A 13,808-nucleotide genomic window follows, 5' to 3' on the forward strand; every position below is an offset into this window, starting at 1 on the left:
GTAATAGGGCCAGGTGAGATGTAGTGTTGAAATAGAGAACTGGCTCGGTTTGCCAGAATGGTGTCTGGTTTGCCTTGGCCCGTGTGATTGAAGAAGGTATTGAAGTCTGGGCCGAGATGAATTAGGTGTTTATGGTTAGTGAAGTTGAGTAATTGGTGACCAAGTTGGTTGTTACTGGTGTGATGAAAGGCGGTGTGTTTGGCATTCATGTCAGGCTAGTAGGTATGTTGTGTGTTGGTGTGTTGAAGACTGGAAAAGGTCTTTATGTTGAGAATATTGTTTGGAGCATAGGTGGTAAAAAGAAAAGGGGCCAAGGGGGGGTGTATTCTGACTGCAAGACAGTGTTGGTGAAAAAAAGGATTGGGAGATTCGTGTTTTATTTTGGGATTTGAAAAGGATAACCATGGGGGGGGGATCATAGGGGGGACTTTTGGGCAGTATAACCATAATGGCGGATCGTTGGGGGCGGGCAGGTCTGCTCCACCTCTGTTAGTGATTTTGTAAAGGTAAAATCGGAGAAACGTCTCGTTTCTCTCTTTTATGTCGGGTTATTTGGTAATATTTGCGTTTTCAATATTTTGAATCCCCAAATTTTTAAAAAAATCATAACATGGAAAAAAATTTTCAACTAATTACATTTTTATGCTATTTTTTTTATTAAAATTATCGAATTATATCTTGGTCAGTTTGCAGAACTCATTTACAATTGTCTTTTCTAAAATTTTCTCTTATAGTTTAAAGATATATATTTTTAATTTATATTAATGTAAAATTATAAAATTTTATATAAAGAACCTTAGAAAACACCTAACCCATTATAACAAGGCAGTTTAATTTAGCAATAACAAAATATTTTAGATAAGTTTACAGTAATTTAATAATAAACAAAGACAATGAAAATTTTTTTTTGTTGGTTCAGTGATTTTTAAAAATTTTTGCAACAAGTTTCGCTTCCATATGGGTAGAAGAGCGTTTTTTTTAAGCCAAAAACCAACTTTTACCTATTCGGCGTTATATAAAAATCAAACCCAAATATAAATAAAAAAAGCACAGAACCATTGGGAAAAACCCAACTGCTCCACGGAAAGTATAAACGAATTTCCCTATTCTGGACCACTGTCAAGTCCGGGGTCGATAAAAAGATAAATTATAAAACCCGGACGCACCGAAACTTCAAAAAAAAGGGATTGAATTATCCGGGCATTTCTAGGGATCATTACTATGGTATCAGCTGAAACGACAGTTCCGTCTAGCGGTTGACCGGTACCTCAGATATATAAACTCTTCCTTATGTTATCGATCACACGAAATATCACTATTAAATGGTGCCCAGGCGTAAGAGGTATGAGTTCGGTAGTAAAGTCTGGAGTGTTGGGGGCAAGTCAGGAGGTCAAGAGGAAGCCTGGGGGGATCTAAAGGAGGCAAGTCTAGGAAGGGGCCAATGAGGCAAGTCTGGGAAGGGGGAACCCAAGGGGGGCAAGCAGGGGGGGGCAGGAGGGCCGGGGGAGGACTAAGGAGGCAGTCAGGGGGGGGCAAGGGAGGAAGTCGGGGGTTAAAAGGAAAAAATTTTTTTGAATCAATGAGGTAAGTCTAGGGGTCAAGGAGGCAAGTCTGGTCGAGGAAAGTCTAGGGCAATGGGCAATCAGGGGTCAATGGGGGGCCCCGGGGGGGTAAAGAAGGAGTCGGGGTCAAAGTCTGGGGGTAAAGGAGGCAAGTCTGGGGTCAAGGAGGAAAAATCGGGGCCCGGGGCTAAGTGGAGTAGGAGCCAAAAAACAAGGGGAGGGTTCTGGGAGCAAGTGTTGGTAGAGCCAGTAAACTAAATGGAGTGGAAGTGTAAAGGATGTGTCATGCTCATATATAAGCTGATAGGCAAATGGGTGTATGGGATGGGGGGAAGAGTACATTTTTTATTTCCTCTTGGAACGGGAAAGCTATATTCTTCAACATAATTGAAACAAACCCATTATCCAGTTGCTCTCATATCCCTACATAACCACAAAAATTTTGGGCATCAACCTGTATTTGGGTTTGTTGAAACACGAATAGGAGGACTTAAGAAAGAAAGTTCCCCTTTTTCTTGGGGACAATCGTCACAATTGTGAAGATATTTAAAATAAAGATATTTAATATCGACAAGGCGATGTATAAAATGTAACACCTAGGTATCTTCACTGATAACATACCAGATGTTGCAAGTTTTCTCATCAATTGTAAAAGATGTCCTATTGCCTATATCACCCCCTTGCTTGTTCTAGTCCGGCAAAATGCTTTGGGGGGCAAAAAATCCTAATCCTTTACCAAAAGTATTTAATATGAAGAAATACCCCCAAATTTCCCCCCGGAGGCAATGCCCAAACAAATACTTTCAGGGTATTCTCAAAAACCCCCACATTTAACCTACCAAACCCCTTTACAAGAGGAAAGATCGTTCTAATGAATCTTAAAGATTTTGGCGGAACTAAAAAATTAATCAGATACACAGTCTTAAAGAAAGTCGCCATAAACACTTCCTGAAAAGGGAAAAATAAATTTTGATATCCTATTTTTTCTTAAAGAATTTAAAAAACCAGTAAAAACTTTCTCTTTAAGGTAAGAATGATGAAAAATTTCATAAATACATTTGTTATAAATTTTCCCCTACCAAATTATGTAGATGACCCCTTCCCCCAAACCCTAGCGAACGTCGTTTTGATTAATTCAGGGCCCAAAAAAATTGTCAATATGGAACGTTAGTTTAAAGGGGAATTTCTAAATTTTTTCCCACGTGCTTCATTAATTTGCAATATTTTTATTTTTTAAATAAACCCTTTAAAGTAACCACCTAACGGTATAAAATAACCTTTTCACAAAAAATCGACTTACCATTAAGTAAAAAAAAAAAAACTAAGCTATCTTCCCCAATGGGGTATCTCTAAAAAAAACGAAACATTAAGTTAGATCCTAGGTGGACAGACTTGAGAAAGAGTCAAGATGGAAACCGAGTAAGCATTCATGCCAAGTCCCCCAGCTAATGGCGAATAAGGCATCTATGGCGATCAACACACAAAGAGTGCACTGCTCGATGCTTGAGTACTGTAACAATATGCACTATTCATAGACAGCGAATTCTTTTAACAGTTGATTAGCATATCAGTATGCATGAATGCATGCTGGGCAGCTTGAGTAAGATCAAAGTTTAAGGTGTGTTAACTCCGCCATAATTAATGTAAATAGGCTACAAACAATTGAATTACTTTTAATAATGTTTAAATCTTGACATGCACTTTCTTCCGGGGTAAAACGCCGTTGTGAATTAAGCTAAAATTAATGCAATTATTTTATGTAGGCATCAAAGATCAAAGGCAAGTGCTCTAGAGTGAATCTATTTCTGTCGTTAAGTAATATGTCACCGCCATAAAGCAGAAACAACAAGATATTTTTGCCGTCTATATTGCGTCTTCACTCCTGCAGCGCTATACACATCTAGACAGATGTTACTTTTGGCAGCAACTCTACCCTCATTTATCTCGGCTCTAGGAAATAGGGAAGAAGGCACCAAAAGTGTACCCCTGTGCTATCCTTATGTTATCTTCATCAGGAGTGCTTCATGTCGCTTTATATATTTCTATCATAACACTGTACCTTGCTAGTCTTATGCTATCAACAGAATCCACCTTATTAGTCTCATCATCAGTAGTATATTGCACCTTTTTAGTCTCATGGTATCATCAGTAGGCTAGTGTACCTTGTTAGTCTCACAGTATCATCAGGATAGTGTACCTTGTTAGTCTCACAGTATCATCAGTAGGATAATGTATCTTGTTAGTCTCACAGTATCATCAGCAGGATAGTAGTAGGTAGATATAATGTTTGTCAGGAAACAGGACAAGCGTTTCCTGGGTCATGATGACCCACATCTGGAGTTTTTGGTTTTCTGACAGAGGACTTCCGCTGGCTTACCGGTCCACCTCTTTAAAAATCACGGTCATGATTATAACCATTTAGTAGGATAGTGTACCTTGTTAGTCTCATGGTATCATCAACAGAATGTATTGCTAGTCCATAGGTATCATCAACAGGGTGTACCTTGTTAATCTTATAGTATCATCAACAGGAGAGCCTACTTTGTCATACTTATATTCTAAACCCTTAGTACATTTTGTCAGTTATATAGTACCTTAGGTTCAGGAGTGTACCCTGTCTATGGTCTCTTCAACCTGCGTGTACCTTGTCACTCACGGTAACTTCCCACCAGATGAATGACGCTGCACAAGAAACTTGTTCCTTGAGATAAAAAAAAAATAATAATAAATACACGATGGGCATTAAAACCTAGGGCGCCTTCTGGGGCTGTAAATTTGTGACAGATCTTTGACATGATTACATTTTAAGTGTATTCAGTGGAAAACGCTCAACCCAGAGATAGCATTGCGTCTGGAGAATGGAAGGCATTCATGTTCGATTCAGAGACATAAGCACAGGATTGGAACATTTAGATCAATTATTTATTAATTAATTAAATTACATAACTATATGTCTCCTCTTTTTACGTTTTTCTTCTTTTTCGGGTCACCCTACCTCTGTGGGAGACGGCCGGTGTTAGGAATAATATATATATATATATATATATATATATATATATATATATATATATATATATATATATATATATATATATATATATATATGCAAAATAACCAGTGAAAAATAATAAAAAAATTTATAGTCAGGAAATTACCATTTTTATTGCACAAATATGAACAGTTACCCAGTGGATTCTGCTACAAAACATTTGTAACAGTAGGGACCGAGAGTCCGGTAAACAATAAAGTTAGTAAAAGAGGGGTCCAGATGCCGAGACTTGACCATACTAAACAGTCCACACACGTACAAATAAAATATCCGTATACGAGTCTCGAAGAAAAAAAAAACAATGTCGTTACATAAGTGTACGGCATGCGTGTAATCTTTGTTGACTCAAAAAACCTTATCACTAATCTCCCAGGGCATTATAAGAGACATTCTGGTCGACTGACCACACTAACGCGTCAACCTCTCTGGCTGCACAACACTCATTTGACCAGTAAGTGTACACACGCGTCGTCTTAAAGATTCTCTGGCAAGTTCCCCTGACAGTCACGTAATTACTTTGAAACAAATAACGTAAAATAAAGAGAGTATTTCATAAGGATATTTTCATTCTGTTTCGTAGATCAGATCAAGTTAAACAATTACAATTTCATATACTTTCCTATGTATATTTATTGGTTAAAGTCAAACATCAAAACCAATGAGGTACAGCTGAAAAGCCAGTGATCACTGGTAAGCTAGTGGTACCTGCGCGGTACCCCACCATAAGATCAACATCTATCACACTCACTGTAAGATCAACATCTATGACACTCACTGTAAGATCAACATCTATCACACTCACTGTGTTACCAGACACCACTCACTATTAGCAGCGAACGCCAGCAATAGCTCGCCAACAGTCACATGTATTAGTTGACAACATCGTCTTTACCGCCGTACGTGCCCAATGTAGGTAATTTTTTTTACCTGACTAGTGCATTAAAGTAGTTTCTCAAATGAGATATTTATGTTTTACCTCTACTCATGCAATATAACAGAGTGGAAAGATAGAAAAAATCATGTAATTTTGTTATGTATTTCTAATCGAATGGTCCTCAAAATATAATTAAATTAAACACGTTGGAATTAAAATTATGCAACTCTTCTGTCTCCGAAGGAAAAACAATCGCAACGAGCTTTCCCTTGAAAGAATATACACCAGATTAAGTTATTTACAGACAGGATTATAGAGTAAAGCCTAAGACTAAGTAGAGCTGAGGCTAGGATCCTGAGAGCACAATGACCTTGCAAGGAATTAAGAGAACCCTCTCCACAACAAGCGATACACAAGTACCATCCATCCTATTATGGTCTTTACATAGCTGCTTGTTCTCTTAAACCTGCTAAGTCTTTATCAGTCTACTGCTTCCTTCAACGATGCAATTTCAAGCCTCACAGGGCCTGGTACGGTCATTAATGTGTCACGCTAGTGCCCTCCCCCCTCCCTCACTATTTTCACTACATACTGTCACTGAATTTGGCCCTCGCTAATGTCACCGAATATCGTACTGCATGGTGCGCTAAATCCGTGTGGGTCATTAAACGCAAGGAAGGCGTGGTCCTCCATCTGTTAATGGCGATTAAGACTGACCAGCCACTCTGTTGATGATGGCCACTGAACAATAGCACTTGACGTCAGCCATCATTGATGTCCGCCAACAGTGCCACTTGAATCTGACCCTCACTAATGCCCCCCCCCACACACGTTAAACACTGATAGCAGAGTTTGTCCCTCATGTATGCAGTCGGACTCACAGTCACTTCCTTGTACTTTGACATAAGGATATCAAGGTATTTTATTAATAAGAATAAATTGCAAGCAATTACGGTCAGTCACTTTGTGGCTATTGAATAAACAGCGTGTTTGTCCGTCAGCACGCCAGCCTCCACGACTCGTCATCGGGCGTTTTCATGTGTTTTAAAAGAAAACTTTGCTGTCAAATAGCGATGTCGACGCTAATTGAGCTCCCTTGTATGCTCGTAAAAACGAATAACAATGACTAGATCCTAGATCTGTTGTGAAAAGAAATATTAAAAAAAAAATACGATGGAAAGTCACACATGCAATGTAACACGTTTCGTCCACAGTGAGCTTTATCAGGTCACACGCAAGTCTGTGACTTGATACGGCTCAGTGTGGGCGAAACGTGCATTTGTCTTTACCAGAATGCTGGGACGGTGACACTGAATGAATCACCCTTCACCATTACATCTATTTTCTCTAGGTTCTTTTTCCTCTTTTTTTTTTAAATCTAAGCTTGAAGATGTATTTTGCGTCTTGTTATGCAAGATTTCCTGAGTTATATATTTAAATGTTGAAATATGAAAAAAATCATTATGAGAGTGTTGTACGTGGACATCTTAGAATTAATTAAGTTGAAAATAAAACAAAGATTTCTAGGCAATTCGAGAAATTAATCAGCCAGTGTCTTGCTGGCTGAATCCAAATAACATTGAAGTATAATTATAAAGATTATACAACATTATTACTATAATATATAATGGAATGTGGACTGTACTGCATACAGCAAAGCGCTGTAAAGCAAAGTGCTTTATAGCGTTTCGCTAATGCAGCGGTTTTCAATTATACCGATTTTTCAGTATTCTGACTTCCTACAATGAATATATTCACCACTCACTATATGCTAAGGAGGAAAATATTTTAAGTAAAGTGTGTACTGTATATGTATTTTTTAGACCTGGTTCTACTGCTCATTTAATATATGATAGCGTTAATATGTTATCAGGCTTTTATATTCATGTGAAAGTAAAAAAAAAGGTTATGTTTCACTTTACAGCTATTTTCGCTTTACAGCAGTAGCTCAGAACCTAACCTGCTGTGAAAGCAGGGTCCTCCTGTATATTAATTGTACAAGGGATGTTGTTGTGGTGTGAATGTCTTGTAACCCATCCTACAGCTGTGTGCAGACACAACAGTATATGCCTGAAGAGTACTTCTAAGCAACAAAATGAAAGAAGACACTTCACTATCTTGTACAAGCTGCTGTGTGTGGAAGTATTGTAACATTCCTTAATGAGAGTCTGGTTTTCCTGAGGTGCTTATATCTGACCGTGGAAAACGCATAACACAAGTTTGCTTACGATCCTTACTGTCAATTACATTTCCTAGGCTAACTTCTGTATATAGACTGACTCTATGTATACTGTACATCGCGGTATTATTACGAGAAATTATTTATTTCCATTATTATTATTATTATAATCAAAACAAAGCGCTAAACCTATTAGGGTCATACAGCGCTGATTTATTTCCATGATTCCAAAGGAGAGAGAACGACATAACTGTTAATGTCACGTGTTATATCTGTCCCCTCCCATCCCCCATCTCGTGAGCCGTTTATACCTATGATATATTGTATAATATGCCCTATTAAGTGTATACGGCCGATGATATTAAAAAAAACTCATGCTTATTATATAATTCTCTTAAATTATAGGCATTAATTTATAAAACAGGAAACATCTCTTAAATAATTTGGATGGATAATTAACTGGGTTCAAAGTCTATCGATACCAGTCAAGAAAACTCAAAAATAGGGAGTAAATTCAACTTTCAATATACATTTTTGCTGAGATGCTTAGATAAAAGGTTAACAAGGCTAACTGATTTCCTAGATCAGAGGGTGGAAGGTATAAGCTTACTTACCTCTCTCTCTCTCTCTCTCTGTGTAGTATCTACCCGGAGGGCATTCCCGGGATCAACGTCCCCCCTGTCCATGACCAGGTCTTCTGGTGGATCAGGGCCTGATCAAGAGTCTGTTACTGCTGGCCACACGTAGTCCAACGTACGAACCACAGTCCGGCTGATCCGGCACTAACTTAGGTGTCTGTTCAGCTCCCTTTTGAAGACAACCAAAGGTCTATTGATAATTACCCTTATGGCTGGTGAGAGGCTGTTAAACAGTCTTGGGCCCTGGACACCTCTTATGTTTTCTCTAAGTGTACCAATGGCGCCCCTACTTTTCACTGGGGATATGTTGCATCGCCTGCCAAGTCTTTTGCTGTTGTAGGGAGTGATTTATATGTGCAGATTAGGGACCAGTCCCTCCAGTGATCCTTAAAGGTGAGATCTTCGGACATTACCACTCCCAGGTCCTTCACATTACTTTTCCGCTCTATTGTGTGATAAGTGTTTATAGTATACTCAGTTCTAGTTATTATTTCCTCCAGTTTTCCATAACGGAGTAGTTGGAATTTATCTTCATTGAATATCATATTGTTCTCCGTTGCCCATTGGAAAACTTGGTTTATATCGTCTTGGAGATTTGCCGTGTCCTCAATAGATGACACTCGCATGTTGATCCTAGCATCGTCTGCAAAGGATGATACGGTGCTATAGTTTACATCTCTATGTCTGATATGAGGATGAGGAACAGAATAGGGGCGAGTACTGTGCCTTGTGCAACAGAGCTCTTCACTATGGCAGCTTCCGATTTAACTCTGTTTACCACTACTCTTTGTGTTCGATTGGTTAAAAAGTTGAAGATCCATCTGCCTACTTTGCCAATAATCCCTTTATCACGCATTTTGTGTGCTATTACACCATGATCGCACTTGTCAAAGGCTTTTGCTAAGTCTATGTATGCTACATCTGCATTCTGTTTTTCAGTGCATCCAAGACCATATCATAGTGGTCCAGTAGTTGCAAGAGGCAGGAGCGACCTGTTCTGAACCCATGTTGCCCTGGATTGTGCAATTTTTGGGAGTCTAAGTGGTTTGCAATCCTGCTTCTTAAAACTCTTTCAAAGATTTTTATGATGTAGGATGTTAAAGCTATTGGTCTATAGTTCTTAGCTATTGCTTTGCTGCCGCCTTTATGGAGTAGGGTTATACCCGTTGTTTTTAGTGACTGTGGAATCTCACCTGTGTCTATGCTCCTTCTCCATAACATTCTTAGGGCCCGTGAGAGGGGTTTCTTGTAGTTCTTAATGAGCACAGAGTTCCACGAGTCTGGGTCTGGGGCTGAGTGCATGGGCATGTTGTCGATGGCTTTCTCAAAGTCTAGTGGAGTTAGGATTATGTCAGAAATTTGGCAAACATTGGCAGGGTTTTGAGGCTCATCCATGAAAAAATTGTTCGGATTGTCTATCTTTAGACTGATTAGTGGCTCGCTGAACACAGTCATATTGAGATTTCAGTATCTCGCTCATTTCTTTCTTGTTATCTGTGTAGGATCCGTCTTGCCTGAGCAGGGACCCTATACTAATAGTAGTTCTTGCCTTGTTTTTGACATGTGAAAAGAAATATTTCGAATTTCTTTCAATTTCACTAATCGCTTTTAGCTCCTCTTGTCTCTCCTGGATGCTGTATGAGTCCTTTAACTTAAGCTCAATATTTTTTACTTCCCTGGTTAGCGCTTCCTTCCGTGTTTCAGATAATCTGGCATTCTTGAGTTCAGTGATTCTCCGCCTTCTTCTGTAAAGGGAGCGTCTCTCTCTTTCCAGTTTACTTCTCTTCTTTTTTCTTGGGGGAATATGCCTTGAACATACCTCTGCTACCAGAAAGTTGATCCTTTCAAGGCACTGGTTAGGGTCTATGTAATTTAAGATATCTTCCCAACATGTTTCATTTAGGACATAGTTTACCTGGTCCCAGTTGATGTTCCTGTTGTTTACATTGAATTTGGTAAAGGTACCCTCATAGTTGTATACATTTTGCTGATCAGGACTCCTGTGCATGTAAGTCTGGACTTCGTTTAGATTGTAATCAGAATTAGTTGTTTTTTATATTGTTGTGTTTCTTACCAGGTCCTCATTATGTGTGAAAATAAGGTATAGTGTGTTCTCCAGTCTTGTTGGCTCCACTATCTGCTGACTTAGGGTGTGTTTATTGCAGAAATCCAGCAGCTCATGTGTGTGTGGCTTTTCATCTGAGTTGCCTCCAGCTCAGTATCATTTATTAAGGAGAGAGATATGGAGTAGAAAGTGATACCGTGAATGAAACATGTTACACAGACTTAAATTACCTCCAAGTTTGTAAGAAGTTACAGCGATGAAGATAAAATAATTGCTGGAGCACAAACCAGACAGAAGAATTATGCGAGGAACAAGAGGTGACACTTTAATAGCAGGTTTGAGACGTGGGAGAGCATAGTGTTGTGGATAGGGTCCGTTTAACGGAGACAGCCTTTAATGATACACCTTTCTACACCGTCCTACTCAAAAACACCCCACTTCAACATGCTTAAACAAAAAAGCTGATCTACAGTAACTAATGGTGCTGTCAACTAAACGTAAGTTTATGTGTTCGATGAAAGAAAACAGAAACGAAAAAAGCCTTGTTCCACTCCGGCAATATAACTCAAGGAAATTTCCGAAGATTAAAGACAAACAGGCTTACAAGCAATCACGTAATTTAAAAAAACGCGGTTATAATATAACAGGAAAAACTACATCAAGAGTCGCTGATGCTTAACGTCAAACTTAAAAAAGCTATAATCCGATCCAGTGATAAGTGTTTGGTGGGTGGGGGAGGAGCGGGAGGTAGGCTATTATTATCATGGACTCAAGGCTGTTACCTCATCTCCACCGTGAACACATCAGGTCACCTGGTCTGCTTTCTAGTCTGTCAGTCCAACAACTTGTTCCAAGAAAATGATAATAATTTCCAAGCTTGCTGACTTCTTTTAATGATATTTTACAAAACAGATGAAACTTATTTGGAGTGGTGGCGACTTATGTGACGCTCCTGGGCCTTTTGGTAGCCAAAGGGCTCCCTTGACGTCAGGTGTCACAACAGTATACACCTTTGATTCCTAGCATTGGTACGCCAGTGGTTTATTAGCCACATCATTATAAGGAAAAGACGCATGTTAGCAGACATTTTATTCCTGACGAAGACACCACTGTCATGAGCCGGCCGGCTAAGGAACACCTCATCTTGGACAAAATGGTACCAGAGAATACTAGAAGCATCTGTTGCTATGTAAAATTAGTATTTATTCAAACTCACAATGCTATAACCCTACTTTTATTACTACGGATACTGAAGATATTAATTCAACAGAGAAATGTAAACACTAACACTAAGGATATCCCGCATCAAACTGGATCACCTTTCCTCGACTGGGGGCGGATTCTATGGATTGTGTGAGACGACTGGCTCCCAAACATTAGTCCCCGAACAACGAATAAAGTATTTTCTTTAGTTAAAAGGGGAAGGAAATTTCTTCGTTAATCAAAATTTTAGTGTTGTATGACCCCCAACAGTTAAATGTTTTTTCATTAATGAAATTAATCAGTAAACGCTAAAGTAAAAAGAGAACTAGAAGCATTAATGTGTGAGAACAAGGAGTAGGAAGTCCAAGCTTATCCAGTGTGATGATTGCTATCTTCCAGTTAATGTTAGTTTTCAAGTCTACTGACTGTTCATAGGTCATTAAGACTGCAAAAAAATATATATTTCTGAATTCATACTGTATATTCCCTCCAGCCTACCTGTAGCAGGGCGATGACGATCCTGGTGGTGCCGGACTGCACAGCAATAGTGCTGATGGTGGTAGTGGGTGCTGGGGGCACCAGGGAGGTCCTACTCGTTCCTGAGGTGCGTGACAATCCCGAGGCTGAGTTGGTGCGCCCGCCTCCGCCCGCGCCTTCGCTGTCCGACATCCCGGGCGTGGGCGAGGTGGCCGAACCTCCCCCTGTGTCCGACATGTTGAGGTTCTCAGGTTCAGCACACCTGGCACTATTGATGTGATCACTGGCTTCGTTAGCGCCCCGCCAGGCACGTCTCCATGGCTGTTAAGGCAGCACTTGTTAGATCACCACAGAGAATCACTAATGCCTTCCTGCCTTTCCTTCCTTTCCTCACGGCTTGTGTCTCACCACTAATTATACCCAGTGCGGGGTGCCTGCGCCTAGTGGCGCTACCGTGCCACCACTGAGGGGCGGTGCCACGCTGACGACACACCCCAGATATAGCTCAGACCCGCCTACTCACTGTTTCCTATTCACAATCCTCTTCCATAATGCAATATCCGACAACGAAGATAGAGTGCGAGTAGCGTATTAGTATATAAAACAAGTGAATATTCTATTAGCACCATGCAACATGATGATTGTGGTGAGAGGTTAAAGGGGCGTCCGGTGGGGGTAACCGTGTGTGGGTTGGACGGGATGGAGCACACCCCATCCACACCTGCCGCCGGGAGGTCGCCAACTGAGCCCAACAATGTTCTCCGAGAAGCTGCGTCGGGCCTCCCTGAGTAGAGTTTCTCCTCAGTGTGTCCTCATTACGCTCCACAACACAAGCTGCGCCCCACGCCCACCAGAACTCTGTAACTCACACATTTACACATAGAGTAGTTTACAGACTGGTACAGAATGAATGGAAAAGGATGGTGGAGGCTACGATGAAACATGCCAGCGACTTCAACGGAGGCAATGTTATGTCCAGGCCCACCAGTCGGCAAGATCACGTTAGAGTCCTAATGCCAGGATTGTCCGTCATAAAAATACTTTCCACATGACAGCCAAAAATGTTGATTACAAATGTCCTGCATTGTTGTTATGGATCCCTTTTTATTATAAGCGTCCAAAGCCTATTGGCGATAAAATACCATACGAATAAACAGTGACAACTATGTTGGCGTGTTGATGGCTTTCATATACACCGCCGGCAATACGTAACTGATTCAGTCTCAGTTAATGAAGGCGCGATTGGGACCTAACCAAGTAAATGTGCAAATGTTCCACAAGGCATGACTTTTAATTAACATGGTAATGACCCAAACAAGCGACCATGACCGAAGAAGTGGATGATTCAAGAAGTCAACGTGGGGATGTAAGGAAGGACAGGAGGAGAAAGTAAAAGTGAAGGGCATCAGATGAGCACCTTGCAGAACTCCATGACATCTGTACCCCTACACCCCCTTAACACACCCACGCTCGACCTTTACCCTTCTCTACTGTTGCCTCTCACTCGTGAAACAATATTATGCCCCCTGCTCCAGAAATAATCAATTATCATTGATAATTACAAATTAACAAACAGTTTGTGAATGATGCCTTGTTTACTCAACTTTTAATACTGTAAATACAGTCATAGACTGTCAACAATAAAACGTGCAGTTTCTCGTATGTAACATTATTATTCCCGCCGCGTCAGCCAGTCGCTACAACTTACGACAGTATAGGTTGCGTCGAACCTGTTATCTCCAGCCCGGAATTTATTACATA

The 13,808-nt window shown here is 40.2% G+C and overlaps 1 protein-coding gene across 11 annotated transcripts in view; it reads right to left on the minus strand.

The window, feature by feature from the left end:
* Positions 1 to 13,808, minus strand: part of LOC128688791 (titin-like) — a 458,202-nt gene that overhangs the window by 376,471 nt on the left and 67,923 nt on the right. Inside the window, exon 1 of one of the 11 annotated variants that reach the window (XM_070085643.1) lies at positions 12,069 to 12,777. The exons of the other annotated variants lie outside the window; for them this stretch is intronic. Coding sequence (XP_069941744.1) covers positions 12,069 to 12,284 — 216 coding nt within the window. The 5' untranslated portion in view covers positions 12,285 to 12,777. Of the gene's footprint in view, positions 1 to 12,068; positions 12,778 to 13,808 lie in introns of those variants that run through there. 11 annotated transcript variants of the gene reach the window in all.

Source organism: Cherax quadricarinatus, chromosome 16, assembly GCF_038502225.1.
Source record: "Cherax quadricarinatus isolate ZL_2023a chromosome 16, ASM3850222v1, whole genome shotgun sequence".
In the NCBI taxonomy this organism is placed as follows: Eukaryota; Metazoa; Arthropoda; class Malacostraca; order Decapoda; family Parastacidae; genus Cherax; species Cherax quadricarinatus.